Here is a 21,702-nt window from a genome sequence, read left to right as displayed (position 1 = left end):
AGAAGGTTGAGACATAGGTTTAGAGGTAAGAGAGTTCAAAATTAGTGTTTCTTTTATCCATGTATTAGACTTCTTAAATTGGACATTAGAGTGCATATCCACAGTCACAAAGTATGCATGTAATCCCCAAATGTCTTTCGCCTTTATAGCCCCTAATACATCTGCTTCCTGCTTTCACAATGTGCGATTTGCTCTTCTCTGTTGTGCAGCTGTGGGAGACGTCCATTTGAGACCAACTGTTTACATGTGATACATCGAAACTGTTTACTTCAACTTTTATAGAAACCCAGCCTCATGGAGTCACTGCAAATCTATCTGCTCTTCAGACGACACGAGCACCCTCAGATGCCACAAGCGAGGAGAAGCCCAGTCTCACATCTGGATACTATTTTCTTTCTGTCATTGGCTTAAGATTTAACTGAACCTTGAAAAGAGCTACTGAACTGTTACACTATCATATGGCACAGTAAAGGTATCGGTATGTTAATGGATAATTCGCATGGCAGATCTATGTAGAAATATCACTAAAATTAACTCACATGACCCAAATGTAGCAAGTTTTCTGAGGGACAGTAGTGGATTCAGAACTTGGCATTCTGAAGCACATCCTCATTGTAGACAGTAATGCTATGTGCATGAAGCTTCTGTATATTGTTTTCCACATTTACGGAGACAACATCCCATGATAGACACTCGCATGCAGGGCTAAGGCGTATAGGAGTTTCCTGCAGGACTTTAAAGCTTTGAGAGGCCAATATCCCATATGCTAAATTTAAACATGTATTTTTTATTTCTGCTTTTTTTTTACTTTTCATATTTATATCAGCATACAAGGACAATTGTACATATGTAAACATTTTTAAAATAAAGAAAAAGCAGCTGTTACTTACAGTGTATTTTGCCAAATGCCTAAAAACAGTCAGTCACAGTCACAGTCCTGTCACTGTTGTCCATCAGAGGGTCTTTAAAGAGCCTGAGCAGCTGATGTTGTGGATATGGTAGTCAGTGCTGTAGACGTGTCTCCACAATTGGTATTTGTCCAAAACGTGTGACATCCCTGTATACCGTGAACAGTCCAGTGGCAGTTTTATTGAGCAATTCATTGACCAGGAGATCACATGCCCAGCAAACCTGTGGCCTCCGCAGCTTCCGGGGGCCAGAGTCCAGTGGTGCTGCCGTCCGCCTACAGGCCCGCCGATGCCCGTGGCTGCTCCTGGGAGTCCTCCGGCTTGTCCACTTGCCTTCTGGGGCTACAGTGGCTGCCTCCGCAGCTGGTATTTTCAGTACAAGAGCACATCTGCTGGTCTCACTCTGGAGGCCCAGTCCCGCAGCAGAGGCTCCCGCTGAGATTAAGCAAGTTTATCCAGAATAGATGAGCCCACAGGCTGCGGATGCATTAGTGGCTCCCGATTTGCCAATACTGTAACCCTTTGTGGCCTAAAGTTTTGTTCTTTAACAAAACTGGTAGCCACCCTTATCTGTGAAATGACTGACTTGTTTCAACAGAAACAACTTTTACACTGTTCACCAAGGATATTTATCATTAGTGGATGCTTGAGTCCCAACCCCTCCTTCTGCACTGACTTGGAAGTGAGATGAGGGGAATTTCCACCAGCTGGGCGGGGAAGCCTCAACAGGCCACAGAGGGTTAAAAGAAATCTAAAGCCACAAGTATGCAGCCACTGTGAAGTTACCCAAACAGCTAACCAGGAGAGACGTTTTGAACTCCCAATTTTTTTAATTCATAGAAAAGTGAGAAATGTCTGTGGAAGCCCCTTGTTTAACGCCCGAGTCTGATGGCCGTCACAGTGCAGCTCTGTGGTTCTAAAAGAAAACTTCCCTAAGGAGACTCCCTGGGGGAGCTCAGAAATTGGCGGGGTCAACCAGATGCTTGGATGTGAAGAGTACTTCTGAATTTCTTCATTTCCTCTCCTTTTTCTTGAGAGGAATGGCATCTGCAGACAAGGTTGCAGAACTCTCCCCCAGTAGTGTTCATGGACAAAGTCCATCTCATTTCCACATGTAATCTCCTGGGATGGCCAGACTCTCTGTGTTTCTGTCTCCCAGTGCACCTCTCTTCTGGAAGTCTTTGAAGATGTTTGAACATCAATTTGATCATCCAAATCGTTCAAGTATAAACAGCATTTTTTATGACAGGAAGGGTTGTAACTATTGAGACTACAAAAAACCAAAACAAAACCAAAACCAGCGATTCATCAAACTAAGGTCTGGGTGAGTGTTGGTGACAGGGCCACCTAGGGCAAGCCGAGGACAGGAGGGCAGATGGGTGTAAAGGTCCAGCGGGTAAAGTGGCTTTGGCCAAGGTCACTTTAATGTGCACTGAATGTTTTCTGGTATCGAGTGTATAAAATGCTAATTCTATAAGGTTTATTTTGACTATGAAAGAGTTTATAGATTTGAATGTAAGGTACCTGATGTATATATCCTCCCTAGTCAGTGACACCGACCCTAATTTGGAAGAATCCGCATGCAAATGGATAGCTACGTAATCAACAGATCTCACTCCCCCCCTCACCTTCTCAGTTATTTTATGCAAAAATTATTATTTGAAGTGAAAATCATTATTATGTACCTTTTGGGCGGCGTAGCCATCTTCCTTGGTAATAACTTTCATATGGAACTGAATGAAAGTGTTTTATTTTATTTGCAGAGAGATTATGATTTCATAGGAGCTTTAATGTTGTATTGTCAGTATTTACTGTATCTGAGAATGTTTAAACGTTCTTGCAGCCATTTGCAAAATTTGTTGGCAAGTTTATCATCTTAGTGGATAATTTCAAGAAGTACGTGTTGGTGTTCCAGATGTATTAAATGTAAATATTTATGACTTTTCATCCACGGGCGCAGGGAACACAAGCACAATGTTACTGTTCCTTTTCAGAGTACCTACTCTGGAGAGGGACTTTGAGGCCACGTAGCCATGTGTATCATGCCACTAATGCTTATGTGCCCCAGTCCGCCATAGGGACTGTCGTGCTGCGCAGAGAAGAGCGGTGACCTGGACTTCCTGTCCCATTGTATGCCTTTTTCCTCTCCTTCCCAAGTTTTGTGCGTCGGTGAGAGTTCGCACTGACAACCCTGCTGCCTGAGATGTTCCATTCAATCCGTAGTCACTACAGTGTAGTATAGTTTACTTTAAAGAAATACTTAATGATAAAAATATATCATAACCAAGTGAGTTTTATCCTAAGGACACAAAGCTGCTTATGAAAACAGAGATTTTAATTTACCACACAACAGATTAAAGGGGAAAATTACATGATATCAATAGATGAAAAAAAACCCTAAATAAAGGTAAAAATCAGTAAGGAAAAACAAAAGAAACATTTAAATCTCTCCACTAAGAGTGACTACAGGGGAGGTGAGGGGGAACAGGGAGCCCTTCAGGAACAGCCGGGTCAGACTGACTGGTCTCTGTGTTCAGCTGCTCTTCCTTTAGACAGGAAGTGGCGCCCTCCTCTGGTGCCTCCCAGCTGGGCGGTGATCCCGGCCGGCCTCGTGTTCTGCAGTCCGTGACCCAGGAACAAACCCAAACAGCCAGCTTAATGAGGGCTTTCAATTTGCTGTACTTGCTGTATTTTTTTTTAAAGAAACTATTTCTTTAAAAAAAAGTTGACTAAGTAAATATAAGGCTAAAATGACAAACGTATTTTGATACAGGTGCTTCCTAAGTGATAAAAGCTTCTCTCTCACTTTCCCCTTGCTTTAAAAAGGCTTTTAAAGTTGGGTTTATACACAAGGTCAGTCCAGCATAGATTTCTGAACATAAGATTGATCAGGTTTCTAAGAGAAGTTGCTGAAAATACAGAATCAGGTATTTTGTGCACTTCCATAGAGAGATGCCACCTTTCCCTCTTTCTCCTTCCCTCTCTCCTTCCCTCTCCTTCCTCTCTGGCTGATTCCCTTGCAGATTTGCAAAATCTGCTCTTGTCCATGGTCAATCTCTTGGGGCTACTTCTTGTCTTTGTAGATTTTGTTTTTTATACTTTCGTTACCTATAGTTCCCTGTGGGCCAGAGGAAATATGGTATTTCCACTCACTTCTTTCAGTATTTCAAAATCAGGCTTATTCATTTATTTATTTAATCTATTCTTCATTTTTTGTTGTCATACAGTTCTTTTTTAACTTATATATTTAGTGCTTTAAATATATCCTTGTGTTATTCAACATAATAATACATCTTAACCTAAAGAGAAGATTATTTGATTTCAGTCACTTTACCTGAGGGAAAGGGAAGTTTTTGGAAGGATGTGGAGAGGCGTGCAGAGTATGTGGGAGAACAGAGCGCAGCCCCGAGAGAAGGGGTGCAGGGGGAAGGGAGATAACACAGCTGCTGCCAGGCCTGAGTAGGACTCCACCGCGGGCTGCTGCTGGGGAGGCCCCGTGGGCAGCACACCTTAGTGCCGTCCTACCGGTTGGTAAGTTGGCATGAACTTTGCATCAGACGCTCTGACTCCCATTTGTAGCATAAAGTCTACTTTTTATGCTCCTAATGATCTTCCTCCTTTCACTTTTATGTTTTCCTCTAAATCTGCCACCCAAATGCTTTTTTTTCTTACATGGAGTCAAGACGAATTTCTCATTCTCATTATTTACTAGCTTGAAATATATAAGCAGCAAATAGCTCTATGGAATAGAGCTTTACTCGCTCAAATTTTTTAGTTTTCCCCTCTGAAATGTTTTCTGAATTGATAAGACGACTCTGATTTTGGATGCAGCTCTCCTCTGGCATGGGGTGAGCTAAGGACTTTGATAAACAGCTTCCCTGTTTATTGCACTGAGAGATGGCCAGCTTGCTCTTGTGAAAATGGGCTGAGAGCAGCAGCCCATCCTGCTGGGTGTGGGGGGGGGGCGGTTAGTGGAACAGCCCCACTGCTGGGAACCGTTGGCACATGCTCTTAGCATATGCTCTGTGGTCAGGTGCTTTTAATCGCAAGAGGAGCTTTTCCATCACACCTGCAGCTGCAGAGCAGACAAAGATTCAAAGAGACTTTAGATATCAGGATAATATTTATGGTCACATTTTACTTATTGCTTTGTCAGAGTCCCCGGAATGGAGCATCCTCTGGTTCCGTTTCCAAGTAGAAAAACAACATCCAAAAACAAAACAAAAACCTCTTTAGTATTTTTCTCCCTCATATCCAGAGCCCGACAAACAGTGAGCATCCTCGCTGTGGGGTTTGAGACCCTCCCAGACCCTTCCTACTTCCGAAGCCGCTCCCCCTTCAGTAGCTGTCAGCGCTTTCCTCCTGACTAGGAACTTGCACTGTCATGGAGGTAAGTCCCCCTTTTTTCTTCTTTTTCTTTTTTTGCCTTTGTTGCCCACTTGGGAGAACCACAGGGACGCTGAATACGGAGGAGAGGCACCTGTAGTCTTTTCCCCTGGCACCTGGGCACGGATCGCACTGTTTCGGGATGGAGGGGAGATAAGCAGCAGCCAGCCTTGGGGTCCTGGGGCATTTAGATGTGGCAAAGGAGCAAAACGGAGAGCCACACACAGAGCTCAGAAGCTAATGGTGCAGACAGGCACAGGATGGCCACTTGGGGTGAGACGGGGAGAGGTGCCGAGTGCCTGTGACTGACCTGCATGCTTTGCAGTTTTACTGAGTGTTGGCTTTACAAGCACTTCACGGTCCAGTCCATGATGGGCCAATCACGGCTGGCTGTGGCATCGTTCACGGAGCCTGCATTGTACCGGGAGGTGCTTCTAGGCCGGCAAGGTTTTACTCCAGGGCATTGCCATTTCGTGTTTGCAGGAACCCTTGAAGCCAAAACTAGGGAAAATGTGTTTCTTCTCTTTTTTCTTTTTTAACAAAAAGGCATACAATGAGACTAGCAATCTTGTTAAGATAACGCGTTTAAAAAATCAGTAACGTTTTCGGTTTGTGAAGGACATTTCCCTCTCAAGTTAAAACAAACATACACACCTAATACTAATCTGCTTTTCCTGCAGGGCCTAGCCTATGGGTTTGTGTTTTATGGTCAAGCTCTAAAATAATGAAAATAGCCCCCAAATCTTTAAACACAGAGGTGCTAAGTTATACCAGGTAACACTACAGAAAGTGCTGATGTGAATATATTTATCAACAATCCAAGAGTTCTGCTAAATTACACATGTATCACTGCCTAATTAGAAACGCCCCTTTTCTTTTCTAATCCAGCACAAAAATCAAACTGTGATTCCACAGTCTTTTTAGTGGGCAAAGTGATCCCAGATCTTTGTTTTATACGGAAGACTTTTATTTTTTACACTAACTTCCAAAGTGCTTACCGGTAGAGGTTTATTCAGGATAACTAAGCATGCACTCCTTCCCGAACTTGCTGGGACCCGCCCCACCAGCACCCCCTACAGACAACTCCTGTTAGAAACTGGACACTCTCCCTAAACAGCAGTTTATACGTTAGCCAGTGTAGGTCTGTGGCAGGGCTTTCCACACCTGTCGTCTTCGAGGGGCGCCGTCCCACCCCCAGACCATGGCAGTCACTTTGTGCAGAAGCGTCCATAGCAGCACAGTCTTGCTTTTGGTAACCGGGTCATCAATGTGTGTATCTTAGATTGGCTTCGTTTACCCTTTCTGTTCTCTCTGCCTCTCTGCGCTTCAGGTTCTTAAGCTATTTTTAAAATAACTGGGTTTTGGCAAACACCAACTGAAATGTGTATGGCAACTGCTTTCCTGAGCAAGCGTAATTTGTTTTATGGCTGTTCAAGTTATCAAGTTGTTCTTATATTGTAGGTTAACAAAAATCTTGCTGTTTTTAAAGGTTACTGTATGTAACTTGAGGTTCAAATTTCTGGCACAATTTTATTAGTATTCACTTCTGAAGCTAGTAAGATACCACGGTTTTCTATGTTACTCTCATTGTAACATCAATAAAGTGACTTTCAATACAAGATCAGTGTTACTTTGATGCATAACTGCCTTTAATCCTATTTTTCTCCCAGCCACTGCTTGTCTGTCAGCTTTGTGGGAATAATGTTGGGGGTTTGCTTTTCTGTTCCACCATCCAGGAGGGACCATGGACACTGTAAGAAATACAGAGGTCCTGTAGTAAAGGATGAATGCTCGATTTGTTGGACGATTTCCTCAGCTGGGTGGCCGGCAGGGCCTCCTGCATTTACCCACCTGCTTTGCCTCTTCTTGCACTTTCTCCGACCCTAACAAGGATCAGCTTACCATACCCCGACCTAGAGACCAGGCGGTGGTGCTTAATGAGCTCACCTGTGTTAGACTCGAAGGCCATCGGCCTCGGAAGGTTCAGTTCGCATTCATGCATTCATTGACTAAAAAACCGTTCCACCGGCTGCTCAATGGTCTCCCAGGCAGCCATTCCACCCACCAGTCTTTGCCCTGGCACTTGCCCTTCCTTCCCTTGCCCTTTAGCTCTTAGTCCACTGAAGAAAAATGTAGTTATATGTGAGAAGAACAGAAGTCATTGATTAAGGGCTTGTACATTTGAGTAAAAACATTTCTGGTGATTATACATAGACCTCCATTTCTTGTATTTGTAATATTTTAGGCATCTATTAATAGCTTATTGAGGTGAACACCGAAATGAACCCACTCAGCTGAGTGAAAGCCAAGTCTAGTTCAGAGGGAGCAGAAGTTTTAGCTCACATGCCATCTCATAGACCGACGGCAGCACCTGGAACATCAGGCGGAAGTGGAGCCTGAGTTCCACTTCGGCTCAACGGGAGAGACAGCTGCGACCAGTTCGGTGAGAGTGTGTGGGCGAGCTCTGCCAGTCGCCCCCAGGGAAGCGCCAGGCCTGCGGTAGCCACTTCCTAGGGCAGTGAACCTCTTGAAGCACAAGGCTAAAGCACACATCTGCAGAATTAAATGAATTCCCGAGTTGGGGTGGTCTGAGGAACTTAATTCTCCGGATAATTGAAGTATTGAGGTTTGATTTCACAGCTTCACCATGCTTTAAGAAAATCAGACCAAGAAACAGGTGTAAAGACGAGGGTGAAGTTGCACGAGGGTGAGGTTTATATTTATAGTAAATGAAACATAGAACCCAACATCAGATAGAAGTAAGGCAACACGAGACTCACTTGTAATGAAGACTTTGGTGTAATTAAAGAAGGGATGTATACATCAAATCCGTCAATGGCAGGGAAACTCTCTAGCTGCAGGGATGTGCTGAAGACTAGGCTCCAGGCTTTCGGAAAGAAACAGTGAAAGTAGAAGTGGAAGAGGTAAGGAGACTTGTTACAAGGTATCAGTAACTCAAACTGAGTATTTCCGGAGACATGGTTCTGTAATACTTTGGCACTTAACCAGAAGCGAATTCAGAACCATGACCGATGCAGCACACCTCGGGCCTTACCAAAGCAGCCGGGTGGCTCAGATGTGGCCCGCGACCCTGGTTCGGCGAGGGTCTCCTTCCTGACCAGAAAATGACCCCTCCCTGAAGCTGTGGCTTCCTCAGGGGAGACTGGTGAGCTGGGAGCACAGAGCAGGCACTGGGACTGAGGGTGTCCCTGCCTCCTGGTCCTCTGGGCTCACCTGGGCCCTTTTCTGGAAAGCCAAGCTTTGTAGCCTCAGACGTTGCTGTCTGGAGTGAACCTGCACTCACCACATACACAGGGTGGGGCGAAAGCAGGCTTACAGTTGTCTGTATGGAAAATACGATAATTAATAAATAATACAAGAATAAACTCTTCCACATACAACTGTAAGCCTACTTTCGCCCCACCCTGTATAAAGCAGGCTGTGTTCCACTGTAATATACAGCCAGGTGTGACTATGTGACATAAATACATAAGTTAGGGTTACATAAACATGTATAAAATATACTTTTTAGCAGTATTGGAAAAAATAACTAGTGAAATGTGACTAGAGATGCTTAGAAATATCTTTATTTTCATTGGTTGGCCTCAGAATGGTAGCTGTCACACGGTGCCCTGAAATCAGGCAGGCACTCTGCTGGCAGGGAGAAACCAGACTCATTTCATTATTTTATCCATTAGGCTCTCTCGCCAAAAGAGCAAATCAGGCCAGCTTTAAATTTAAGAAACAGAAACATCATTGGTGTTTATTATACCAACACATTTTTCATATTCAGAGATAAGCGTTATCTTCCTTTGAAAGATGGGGAAACTGAGGCTCTGAGATGATCTAAAATGATCAAACCACATATATCGTTAGAAGCACAGCCAGCATTAGAATCCAGATGTAACTTAAAAGCACATGGTTTACAATTTTTTCTATAGAGCCCTCCATTATAAATGTAATACTTGCTTATCAGAGAACCTTCTGGAAGTAGCAGGAAGCAAAGGAACTCAGGGTCCTGCCTCCCGGGGCAGGCAGTCTCATCCACGTTTCGGTGCACTCTTTCCAGACCTTTTGCTGTATTTGTTAATGTGTAAACACATGGCATACCAAATGGAAGTATTTAAAAAATTAACACCTGATTTTAAAGGGAGAGCACACATTATACAAAGTCCAGAAATACTGAAATGCTTAAAGGAAACTAGATCACCTAGAATTCTATTAGCCAAAATAATCATAGTTAATTAAAATGTTCATATAGTCCTTTAGTCTTTTTCTATTAACTTTCTTTTCTACACAGTTAAGCCCGTAATGTACGAGGTTTTTAAGTACGGTTTACAAAGGTCTATGTGGATGCTGACAAAGAAGATCTTGGTGACAGTATTCGCCACTCAGATTACCCAGTAAGTTTTCAAAAGGCAGAAAATAGTCATGTTCCTGCCCACTCACATGGCCATCAGAACATCTGTAAGCCTTCAAGCATGCGCTACGTTTCCATGGAGGTAACCCTGGCCGGGATTACCACGGTCTTTTTTGCATCCAAGTAGGTCTAAAGCATTTTACATGATAAGAAGACTCCACCAACCGAGCTCTCAATACCATGCAAAAGCCCTTCTAGGAGAGGAATAACAGCTGTGGTCTGATGAAAAGGGTTTAGTATCCTACAATGAGAAATAGGTACCCTGCCTTCAACACTTTGCGTACTTAAAGTTACATAAAACAGGTTTAGCACGAGAATAAAGCATATGACAATGGCTCAAGGAAATTCTAAATGGTGTACCAGAGCTGATCTGATCTTAGTAAAATTCCAGACTTTATTATCTAAACTGAAAACAAAAACTACAGATGTACATAAAGTAATACACCTTCACAGCAACTGGTAAGGAAAAGTGGCGAGGCAAGTTCACGTGCGTTCCTGCAGGCAAGGGGCAAGAGCGAGACACCACTCCCGCGGGACGGTGGCCAGGCTCACGCAGCTTCCTCTTGCTTCAAATGCTCATGACACACTGGATGAACTGAAAGAGAGCAGAGCCGGCGTCACACAGAGGATCTCAGCGCACGCTGAGTTATTTTTAGGCAGCTTACACTTCCCTATTCTAATTTGAAGTATGGATTTCAAAAAGCCCTTGATAAAAGAGTAAACGACACATGGAAAGGTTCGTTTTGGGTTCCTCACACCAAAGCTTACAGGGAGCAGCAGATCGTACTCCAGTGGATGAAGAATTGTTTACATTCCAAAGAATATCTAAGACTCTAGAGATGGGCACGGTCCAAGGAAGCTACTCGCAGACAGAACAGCTGAGTTTATACGTTTAGGTCATGTGGAGGCTTCCACACCACACAGGATTACTCCATTGCTCTCACAAAGCTCCTCTGAACAACCAATTCCTTTACAGTCTACGTAACTAATTCAGTCACAGCACGCAAGTGTAAGTACGTGCAGAAACAATATCCGACCCTCGTGCAACTCAGAAACCCCGGTTTAGAAGCATCAGTACGTGCTGTGAAGTACTTCCTTGCTTCCCCACTAAACACACAGCAACAGACTGCTTTCTCTGATCGATTTTCTTTTTCACTGTTCTAGCACCAGGGAGGGCTTGCTAATCCTCGCAGCATTCCCGCGAGACGGAGCCCATCTGCCCCTACTGCAGGGAAGAGGAAACTAAGGGTCATGATGTTTAGGTTTCTCTTCAGTGGCCCCGTCTGAGGCCACAGCCTGTGCACTTTCCACTCCACAGGCTGGTTCTACGTCTTCGGAAACAGTGACGAAACTGTCACCTGAGAAGCTGCACACTAAAGAGAACACATCTTTAAGCAGAAAAAATAAACGTATTTACACCCAAGCCTTTTAAAAGTCTACTTGTAACTTCAGCAGCTGCTAAGCCGAATACACGTGCATCTTTGTATGTTGTAATGGTGAAACATTTAGTATATTCAATTATCACAGTGACTCTATTCTAAAAATATATTTTTTTAAAAGAAGCAATGGCTTTAAAGCAAAAAGTGGGGAAACAACTAAATACCCCCCTAGCTTTGTCAAGTACATCCAGCGAATGCCACTGAAGACGGCCCTTGGTCACGTTCACACCATGACGTGGTCAGCCTGCCTCCATTAGTGTGACTGTTCAGTAAATACATTGTTTTAAATTGTGACTTAAGTTTGCACCTGATGTCCCCAGTGAAGGACACGGGTGTGTCAAATGCAGTTTTGAGCTGTTAAAGTTAGTGCTCAGTGACCGGGAAGAACGCAAAAACAGATACCACACGTGTATGATGTTTTCAAGGCCACTTCTGACTGAAGTCTCACAGTAGCCCAGTGCAGATGGTACTAGTACTACTTTCTCTTCCCTCAGTCTTGGAGCAGTAAAGAAACCTGCCTATGTGACCAGCTGATGAGAGGGGCGATCTGGGCTTTAGCTCAGGTCTTGTAATGCAAAGCAGACAGTGGTCTGTTTATGGGTAAGATGAGTAACAAATGAAATTAACACATTTTAATGGTAACTCCTCTGATCACTGAAGCCTGCATTCCTCTGGCATCTTGAAGATGCTCTAACGGTTAACTTTAAAAGGGGTGTCCATTGGGTGTACATCTTGCTCATCTGCTCAGTTCTGAATTTACTGAGACTTACATCATCATATGGGAAATTCACAACGCCTTGCTGACCAGAATCCCGTCTTCGAAAGTTGTCTGTAAAACACGATAATAAAATGTTTTGGTTTTTTTTTTACATCTTATGTGATCTCACAACAGTTCATTGTTTTGGCTTTGGGTTCACAATGCAGTAACATTTAAGTTGTACACCAGCCAACATAACCAAAACACCAAAGCGAAGAAGCCAACTAAGTGAATGTGGACAGAAGTAACATACAATGTGCAGAAACTGGCTAATGTGGAGCTGGAAGAAAATACCTTACCCAAAGTCAGTAAAACCTGTGCAACTTCTGAGGCCATTACTTAATTTTGATGAAAGCACAGAATTTCAAACTTCTTAACATCACATTAGGAAATAGTGGGCGGAGTCCCAACTATGAAAAATCGGCCGTGACAAAATATTCCACGTACTTGAGCTCTGCTCTACTGGAAAGGGTTTTCTTTAATAAAAATATCTGCCCACTAATTTTTGTCAGGATGAGTAAAAATTATAAAACCTGATATTAAAAAGAGTAAAAAGGGAGGAATGGAACAGGAAAAGATATACAAAGGAGAGACGAAGAGGGAATAGAAAAGTATAGCAATTATTGATATCTCATTAGTTACAAAATACACCTGTAACAGATGACCACTGTTTTAAATTACTTTCTGTCAGGGAGAAATAGGAAAGAATGCTACGAATGAGTGATTTCACTCTTCAAATATTTCCAATACTAGGGAGAAATCACAAAATAATAGTGCTCATACTCTGATCAAAAATCAGTCTGTTATGTTTTGGAACATTTCAGTAAAATGTAGTTAGAGTTTTTTTAATGGCAGGTCATGTACAAATCTCAAATTTCTGAAAAAAATTATTCTGCTAGGTAAGTTTAATAGCAATGTTAATAAAAAGGCACTTAAGTTAGGGGGGAAAAGGCCAGGACAATAAAAGTTCAGAAGCACTGAGAACTTTGCGTCGTCTTGGCCCGTGGTGACACCAGCCCAAGGAACACACCTACCTGTCAGAGCTCGCAGCTTGACGCAGCAGGAGATGTAGTCATCGAAGGTGATCTTCCCGTTGCTACTGTACCGCTTTGCAATGGAATTCACGGCCTGGGGACTCAACCGGAATCCTGAAAGGAAGAAAAATCAGCCAGCCAAAAGTGTTAAAGGACTACAGAAAGATCATTAGAAATAGGCACAATTTTTAAAGACTGGTGGTACTCCTCTGAATTATGGATACACGATACTTCTACAATATAGAAACTGCCTTCGTGTAGCACTTAGTTTTGGAAATTAAAAAAACACTGCTCCTCCCCGTACGCACCCATTGCAGTCAGCGCCTTCTGCAGTTCTTGAGGGTCTATTGTTCCACTTCTGTCGCTGTCGAAACTGATGAAGTGTTGCCTCCAGCCATTCAGGACAGACCAGAGCTCCTTAAATTCATTGAAACCCATTGTGCCTGACAGATCTCTCTGCACTGTTATTAAGGATGGCAGCATTTTGGGGGAGCAACATTGTCTAATGGTTACATCAAAGATCAAGGGCAAGGAAATTTAATGTTCTGTCTGCTCAAAAGGTTAAAAATGTTACTAAAAATGTTACACGTTCTTGTTGGTATGATATAGTAAAAAGACACGCTAGTGACAGAGTAAACAGGGGCTATGGAGAAAAAGCTCCGAGAACACCTTTCATTGTGGGGGGAAAAGCTAATCTGTGTGATGTGATTACAAGGAAATGACAGGAGCCTCAGGTAGAAAGCACCCTTGTTACTGGAACTGGCGGCACCTTCATCCTGGGGTGCTTTTGGCCCTAACACTCTTGGCAAGCCCTCCCAGACCCAGGCTGGTCACTTTTGGAAAGGAGGTGGGATGGAAGGCACTGTGGGGTCAGCAGCTGCGCTGAGACCCGCCTGCCTGGAGGTCAGGTGTGAGGCAATCGAGCCTCCCCGACGACTCGAGTTCTACGCTGTTCGCCTTGGACGCTTCCTGCGATTCTTGAACCACCAACATTCTCTAACTGAGCCTCCTTCCTTTTTCCAAATTCTATCTTAAAAGCTAATGGTTTGGGAAGACTTTTTTGGTCATGTGTCATTGGGTTTACCAGGTATTAATTCTTAGGTGAATTCCTTTAGGGAGGATTTTTTTTTGGGGGGGGGGACAAGAAAAAATACTCAAAGCAGCAGTCAAGGTAAAGGATACATCCAGCATTGAAACCATAAGCCGACAAGTCTCCAGGTTAAAAGCTGTTAAATCAAGAGAAGTACATACACATCAATACAATTTTACAAATTCACATTACATTACATATCTTCAAATTAATTAGGAGTATGATTTATGCACTTTCATTTTGATGTGCTACTTAACTTATGTGGAGTTAAATTATATGGAGCTTTGAAGTAGATATTTTACATTTTGGATTCTTTCTATAACCCAAATGTGATTTTAACAACTTTATAGGAATCTTTTACAAAAGGCATTGAATAGTACTATTATATTTTTAGGTGTTATTATGGTTTTGAAGCTGGGGGAAAAGGTGTCTTTATATTTTAGAAAAGTATATACTGAAGTTATTTGTAGGCAAAATGACCAATAAGAAATCTGGGATTTGCCCCCAAAGAAAAGGGGCAGGTTCATCGATGAACTAAGAATGGCAACACAGTGTCACTGTTGAAGCTGCGCGATGGTTACACAGAAGTTCACTGTATGATCATCCCTATTCTTGGACAGGCTTAAAGCTTTCTATCATATTGTCCTTTACAAATACTATATGCTTTCGTACCTTCGAAACTGTGATAGAGTGTGTTCAATTCACCACAATGAACCGCATCGTTTTACATCCACCACGGTGAGTAGGAAGGTGGGGGTGCTTTGCTGCTACTCCTAGTTGACTATAGACTGCTGGTTTGCTAGTTGTCTAATCATATTTTTCTTGCTTTTCCCTTTAATGTCAGGCACTGAACAGTAACCTCCTACCTCAAATAGCCTGACCTCTTTTCGTGCACAATACGCTCCTACATGGAACTAGGTAAATACACTTGCTAGAATTGTGTGTTAAGTAAGAGTGCTCTGGAGTAAGACACAAAGAGGTAACTTAGCGGCTCCTTCCCAGTAAGAAACACTTCATAGAAGAAGCAGCATTTAAGCCAAACGTTGAATGACAGAAAGACGGGGGACATTTGATGACAGCCAAATAGAGCTGGGGGCCAACATAAGCCAAGAGAAGCGGGAAAGTCAGGGCAGACAAAGGAAGTGGGAGGAAGCAGGTACCTTCCAATGAGGCTACGTCAGAGGATCTTGAATTCCTAATAAACCGTTTAGCTTTTATTTTATAGGCATCATGGAGCCACTCAAGATTTTCAGAGGAGGAGAGTGAGAAGTTCGAGCTGTGTGTCAGGGACGACAGACATCCGGTCATTTTTGTGTAAGGGTTTAAAAGGGAGGGAACACAATGGGCGGTGACCAAGTGACCAAGCAGAAAGCTCACCATTCTCGACAGTTCTAGGGACTAGAATGCTGACGTCTAATAAGCGTGGGTGAGGAAACTCTTGCTTAATATTACTTGTATTTCCCCCAGAAAAACCTTTCATTAATACTAATTCTATTTGAAATAATTTCAAAATAATCTTTACTATTTTACTCTTACTCTCTTCAATTTGTTTCACTAGAATGCCTCAAACACCTTTGCTTCCAGTAGAAACCCCCAACGTCACAGACCCAGCAGGAAAAGCCCCATCCCCAGCTGTTTCTCTCAGCTACACCGGGGGAGCAACCACACTCAAGGAAGAAGAGGAGTTGAATTAATGTATCACAGGCTAGAGCACCTGTCCTCATCAGCTCCACCTCTATGTGTGGCTGCTTCCTTTCAAAGAGGTTAACAGGTGTCTGTAGGTACTGCGCTGGGGCACATCCCCGCGCCCTGTCTGTGCTGTCCTAGTTTGGAAGCTGGGTGTGAAAGACCCACGAGTGTACTGTAGCCCAAAACCCAGTCCGACACCCCTCAAGCAGGCGGTTCTGCGGCTCAGTACAGCCTCCGCCACCAGAGGACATAAACAAATGAACTGTCACACGCCCCGATGACCAGGAAATGTCTTCTCCAAAGCTCCATGGTCTAAGGCCATCGTAAAGTGTGGCTTTCTCAAAAGAAATTTTTTAAAGGACTACTCTCCAAGGACATACAAGCCACTTTGTGAGTCAGATTTTAAAACCTACTACACTTCTACTGAGAGTGTAGAATGACATGTACATTGTGAATTAGCTCACTTTTGTGACCCCTGTTATTAGAGCTTTGTTCACTAGACCCAAACGCTTTCTCTGAGATGGAAGGAGGAAAGAAAGCGCGAGGACCTAGGAATGTCACGGCCAGCGTTCAAGGTGCCAGTGGCACTCTCAGAGACCAGCTAGAACAACCAGCTCCGTGAGGACTGGGGTGGAGGACAGGACCAGCCATCAGAACCAGCCGTGCAGGGAGGCCACTTGGGGACCAAGTGCCCAAGACCAGCCACTCAAAGCCCTTAGGGCCACCAGGCTCGGGACGAAGTAAGCTCTTAGCAAATAGCAGTAAATGTTCGCTATTGGAGGCAGGCCTGACACGCTCAGTGACCTAAAGTAACCACACAGGATGGTCTGAGTGATCATAAATTCCTAACTGGGCAGGACAAGGTGAGTAGTCATGCCCCAGGCATATATCTTCCTTAGCAAAGGTCAGTCTTTACCTCACATGAGCCCTGCCCACTGTTACGCACCTGGGGTGACTCAGAAACCAGAGCAGGAGACCACAGAAGCCCTCACTGTTACCTTGTTCCCAAAGTACCAGCTCTGTGCGCTGCCAATGTTCATTATTAACTATCCTGTACCCACCATTGTACAGTTATGTGCTTTTCTACTTTGCCTTTTATCCACTCCTGCAGATTTCCCTACTTTGCTTTCTCCGGCCTTCTTAATCTACCACTGATGGATTTCATGTACCTTCCTTACGTTTTTTTCCCTTCATTCAAAATACCTAAGAGGAAATGCAAAACCGCCATTCTCAGGATCATTTTCTCAGCCCTTGAGATTTTGCTTCTGGCCAGTCCTCAAAATTTCGGCTTGAATACACTCTTATAAAACTTTTCTATAGGCTGGACATTCTCCTGTCATTAAAGCCACCTGATCTGGCAGATTTCATTTCAGCACCTTAACCCATCCTCCGTGAAAGGGGCCAGCCACGTAAGCTGTTTCTGCTTCGAATGGTTCCAGATACATGGAACCCAAATAAGAAACCCATTAAACTGGCAGGTAGTGTGGAATGACGTCTTAAGCACTGTTGTCAAAATCGCGTTTTGAAGTAAACCGAATTTAGCTTTTGAAATTCTCCATGTTGAAGGCTGTGATCACAGAGGACAGCTGGAATGTGAAATGCAGGAGCGCTTCTGGAGCAGCCTGGAGGCCGAGCACTTACGTTTGTACCCTCCCGCGATGCCCGACTGCGTCAGGCACCTCTGCAGCTCATCGGCGTCTATCTGTCCATCCTTTAGAAAACAAACACAGGAAGAGAAATCACAAAATCACAATCGTAATTTGAACCTTCTCGTTCTCTGCTTACTTTCAGTATTGAATGTAGCAATAATAACCAAGAAAATGAGTATTATTATGCATGAAACTTTAAAGGAATGCATTTCAACAGGCATTCTTTTCTTCATCCTACTTCCAAAAATAATCCCATGATAAAAGCAACACAAATTGTTACATCCTCTTCCACAAGTGCATAATTAGGGCCATAAAAATGCATTTCTTAATATCTAAGTGGGCATTCAATTTCAGGCTCTATTTTAAATAATTATGACACAAGAATTAACAAAGTCAGAAAGCTTCTTACACCTATATTTTAGTATTGTCAATATCTTTTCATCATCTCCTTTAAAATCCTAAAGTAGATTTGGCATAAACATTCCTAAGTATAAGGTTCTTCTCTTAATAAAACACTAAGGTGCATTCAGTTTCTTCCATTGATACTTGATAAGTTTTAATGAATGAATAAAACGAGTTTCTGTCCTGAACTACTCTTCTCTGACTCTGAGCGAGGAAATGCCAAAGTTAAGCATTTTAAAATAAAATAATTTATACAGTTGCTTAAAATCGTATTCCTCTTCCTAGCTTTTTGGGAGGGGAAAGCAGGGCACATGGCTGACATCAGTAAATAAAAAGCTTGGTTCAGAGACAAACGTTTGTGATCACCGTTGCTTATGATATGGTAAATGGTTTTTTCAGTCACAACGATGCATATATGAAGATACGTGTTCCCAAGTGCCTATTTATTGGCTGGCTTAGTTCAGAACTAGATATATGTTCTTTTTAGGAATTTAAAAGTAAAATACCTCATTTCTCAAGCCTATAGGTACTGTAAGTTCTGAATGAAGAGCAGGGTCAATAATCTGACAGACGGTGGATACGCTGACACAGGCCAGGGCTGCTGAAAGCTAAGCAGGTGGGGTCACTTACAGGCTGGAGGCACAGGCCATCTAAGAATTTGAGTCTTGAGCTTTGCAGTGTCCTTGTGGTTTCAAAGATACGGATCATTAACAGATTAAGCAGATACTTAAAGGGAAGCCCTTTCAGTTTTAGACTCAATTTTCCACTCGATTTTCTCAAACTGTACTTCTTCTATTCTAAAAGGTGGTCTTAGGTTTTTATCCCATATAGTCTATGGCATTTCCACATTTAGGTTGTGTTACTTCTCACTTTTGATCCAAGCAGAGCTAAACTGAATTCATATGGGCAAACATCCCTTCTGGACACACCGGAGTTACACCAACAGCGTAGTCCGCAGACACAACAACCTCTGGGGCTAAGGAAGTGTCCTTCCTCAATGCACAGCACTGAAAGTCACACAATTCAGAATCTAAAGAAGTGAAGGATCTTGGGGTGCAGACCTTAATCATCTCTTTGGGTCAACAGGCCACAACCCCTAATGAGGACACAGAAGAGCTGACCTAGTAACAGCATCTCCATCCAAAGAGAAACTGTTCACAAGATTAACTTCCTGATAGTAAGAAGAGAGCAGTAACTTTCTTATTTTGAAGCTGGTGGCTTTTTACCATAAATATCTATTTCTTGAGGGGGTGAGAGATTACAAATTCAACCCTAAGAAAGTGTCCCTGCGAATCTGGCAACAGAATTACCAGCACAGGCCTTCGAGTTGTACCAAGAGTGCTCACCAGATCAGCAATTCCGTCTCTGGAAACCACTCTGGACCCTGACAATTCAGCTCTAAAGACATCTTTCTACCTCACAGATCTTCAAAGGGTATAATAATAATCCCCTATTCTGTTCAGTCTGCCCCAAATCAATCACAAGTTTAGTTTTGAACTGAACTAACGTAACACCAGTAACACTTTGTCCTTATTTGTTCTGGATATTCAAAACAAGCAACTGACAATAAATTTCCTTTCTTTCTTTTTTTCTTTTGGAGAAGCGATTCTTTTCCAGAGGAAAGGTCGTTTTCCTGGACACTATAACAAAGACTAATACAAATGTAGAATGTGATGACTCTTTTATATTAAAGGGAAAAGCCAACCTGTCCAGCTACTGCCGCAAAGTAACCATACAGCGGGTCCTGAGTTTGTCCAGGGAAGGCAGGCCCTCCGGGAGCCCCTCCATACTGCAAGACAGAAAACACAAGTTCAGTTTCATTCTGCTGAACCAAGTTTTGTTTTTTCATCACTGCGAGTCTTTGTGCAAAGCCAGGCATTTACCGCCCCACCACCGGGCACACTCTAACTGTAGTCACTGGGCCCCTTTCTTCCATTCTCACTCGCCTTCATTTAAAAACGAGGCTCCGACCAAAATGAATTGTCTTGTCAGTGACATCTGCATTAAGTGAAGCGACTTACACAAACTCTTGTGAACTTTCAGGTTACTAAGGTGAATGCAAGCCAGGCAAGCGGTTTAAGACCAAGCTTAAATCCTCTTATAGAGTTTTAAGGTAGTTTCAAAGCGTTTGGGGACAGGTGTAGCCAGGGAGGGGTGAGGTGTGTCTGGGTCGGGCTATTGGCCGTGAGGGAACAGTCTGTCTTGGAAACAGTTCCCACGACAACGCGCATCCCCGACGCAGGGCGAGGGGGCCTTCCTCCCGGAAGACTCTTACTCTGGCGGCCTTTCCCTGACCTCTTTTTCTCACTTTCTTTTCAAGCGAGAAGTAGCTCTCTGGACCATTCTGGATTAAAATTGTTGTTGCTCTTAGAAAAAACACAGAGGAAGGGGGAGGGAGCCAACACCCAATTTGCACAATTTCAAGCCAGGTATCCGAGAATCACTGGGTGGGCTTCTGGGGTCGCAATCCACCCATGGGGAGCCAGAGGGGACAGAGAGAAGGAGGGAGCCAGAGAAAGAGGCCGAAAGACCAGGGGCCAGGCAAATGGCAGGGAGAGAAGCCAGAAGCGGGAGGCGCCCGCGGAGCCGCCCCACCGAAGTCACCAAGTGTGTTCTCTGGGTGTCCCTGATGTCTGCGGGTCGCGCCTGGACCGCGAGCCCGCGCGGACTGCACTTACCCCGCCAGCGTAGTACCCGCCGCCAGCGCCTGGGTGCCCGGGATAAGCCATGGTGCAGACTGCGCTGGCACCGCCCTGCGCGCCCCACCGCACCGCCCGCGCGCGGGGGCCGCCCGGGTCACACCAAGCGGGCCGGCGGGGGACGCGCCCCGGAGCCGCCGCCCGCGCGGGTTTCCGCGGCGACTTCAGCTCCCGGCCTGCGTCCAGCCCTGTGTTTAAGTTTCACAGGCCCGGGTCATGCACGATGCAAGGTCCGGTAAGTGACTTAGGACCTGCGAATTATTCACACCTAGGATCTTCCTCCCTTAGAAACGAATGGTACATTCCAACATCCATACAGGGCCCCGGGAATTTTTTCTTCCTATGTGACTGTTTTCTGACTTTTTTACTTTAAACAACTGTACTGGGCAGGGCTGACGGGCTCTAAGCGGAGTGCAGTATTGCCGGAGGGGCCGAATACATCAGGGCAGCTCTTAGGTGTCCGTGAGGCAAGGAGGCGTCGGTGAAAGATCAAAATGTGAAAGCGCCCTTGGAAAACAGGAATAAAGTTCAGGAACTGTGTGCAAGGGAATGTTTGGCGTGCGGTTGCACATTTCCCTGAACAGCAACGGCCTGGTTCCGTGCTAGGGGACCTTGTTATCTCGGGGCTAAGCGGGGCGTAGCAGGATGCAGCCTGGGGAGGACGGAGGGCAAGTGCGGGGCGGGGCAGCCTGGCCCAGCTGGTTCTTAGAAAAGGAGTTTGAATCAGTATCTGGATGAATCAGGCAAAATAAACCCTAGCTCCAAAATGACTCAGCTACTGTTTATAACAGAAGAGTTTAGAGCAAGTGAAAGTGTGCTGGTACATATGCAGGAAGGTGAGAGATTGGTATTTCGCTTAGGTGATTCCGAAAATGGTTTTCCTTACCACACATGTTTCCTTTTCACCCTAAGCCATTCAGACGTGAGATTCTGTTTGGTTTTGATTCACGTAATTTCAATCTCTCAGAATGTTTTTTTTTTAATTTTTAACGTTTTGAAAATGCATTTATGAGCAAGATTCAAAATATTTGCTGTGAGGTTGCACAGAAAAAATGAAAGTCATAGGGACATTGCTTCCCTCTTACGTAGAGCTCCCGTCCAGTCCTCTTTTTGGACACCCCAACTCCAAAAGTGCAAGGCTTGAATTATGAGAAAAGAGTTCTAATAGTCCCTGTTGTCTCATATCAAATAAACTATATGTTACTTGTTTTGTGTTTGATTCAGAAAGG

The 21,702-nt window shown here is 44.0% G+C and overlaps 2 protein-coding genes across 10 annotated transcripts in view; one reads left to right on the top strand and one right to left on the bottom strand.

The window, feature by feature from the left end:
• The window catches only part of ADAM22 (ADAM metallopeptidase domain 22), a 221,584-nt gene extending 214,671 nt beyond the window's left edge, over positions 1 to 6,913 (top strand). For all 9 annotated transcript variants that reach the window (XM_045194380.3, XM_045194376.3, XM_024557684.4 and 6 more), the window contains one exon: positions 210 to 6,913. In XM_045194380.3, the coding sequence (XP_045050315.2) occupies positions 210 to 230 (21 nt within the window). In that variant the 3' untranslated portion in view covers positions 231 to 6,913. The remainder of the gene's footprint in view (positions 1 to 209) is intronic.
• Positions 6,914 to 8,859: 1,946 nt separating this feature from the next.
• On the bottom strand, positions 8,860 to 20,608 carry SRI (sorcin). Its single transcript, XM_024559163.3, has 8 exons — positions 20,453 to 20,608; positions 19,480 to 19,563; positions 17,365 to 17,434; positions 14,127 to 14,170; positions 13,253 to 13,400; positions 12,945 to 13,058; positions 11,924 to 11,982; positions 8,860 to 10,309 (listed from the first exon to the last, which is right to left on the bottom strand). The coding sequence occupies exons 1-8, from the start codon at positions 20,501 to 20,503 to the stop codon at positions 10,283 to 10,285; spliced, it is 597 nt and encodes a 198-aa protein (XP_024414931.1). The 5' UTR covers positions 20,504 to 20,608; the 3' UTR covers positions 8,860 to 10,282.
• Positions 20,609 to 21,702: the final 1,094 nt, after the last annotated feature.

Source organism: Desmodus rotundus, chromosome 6 (genome assembly GCF_022682495.2).
Source record: "Desmodus rotundus isolate HL8 chromosome 6, HLdesRot8A.1, whole genome shotgun sequence".
Taxonomy (NCBI): Eukaryota; Metazoa; Chordata; class Mammalia; order Chiroptera; family Phyllostomidae; genus Desmodus; species Desmodus rotundus.
This window is presented reverse-complemented; position numbering and strand designations above follow the sequence as displayed.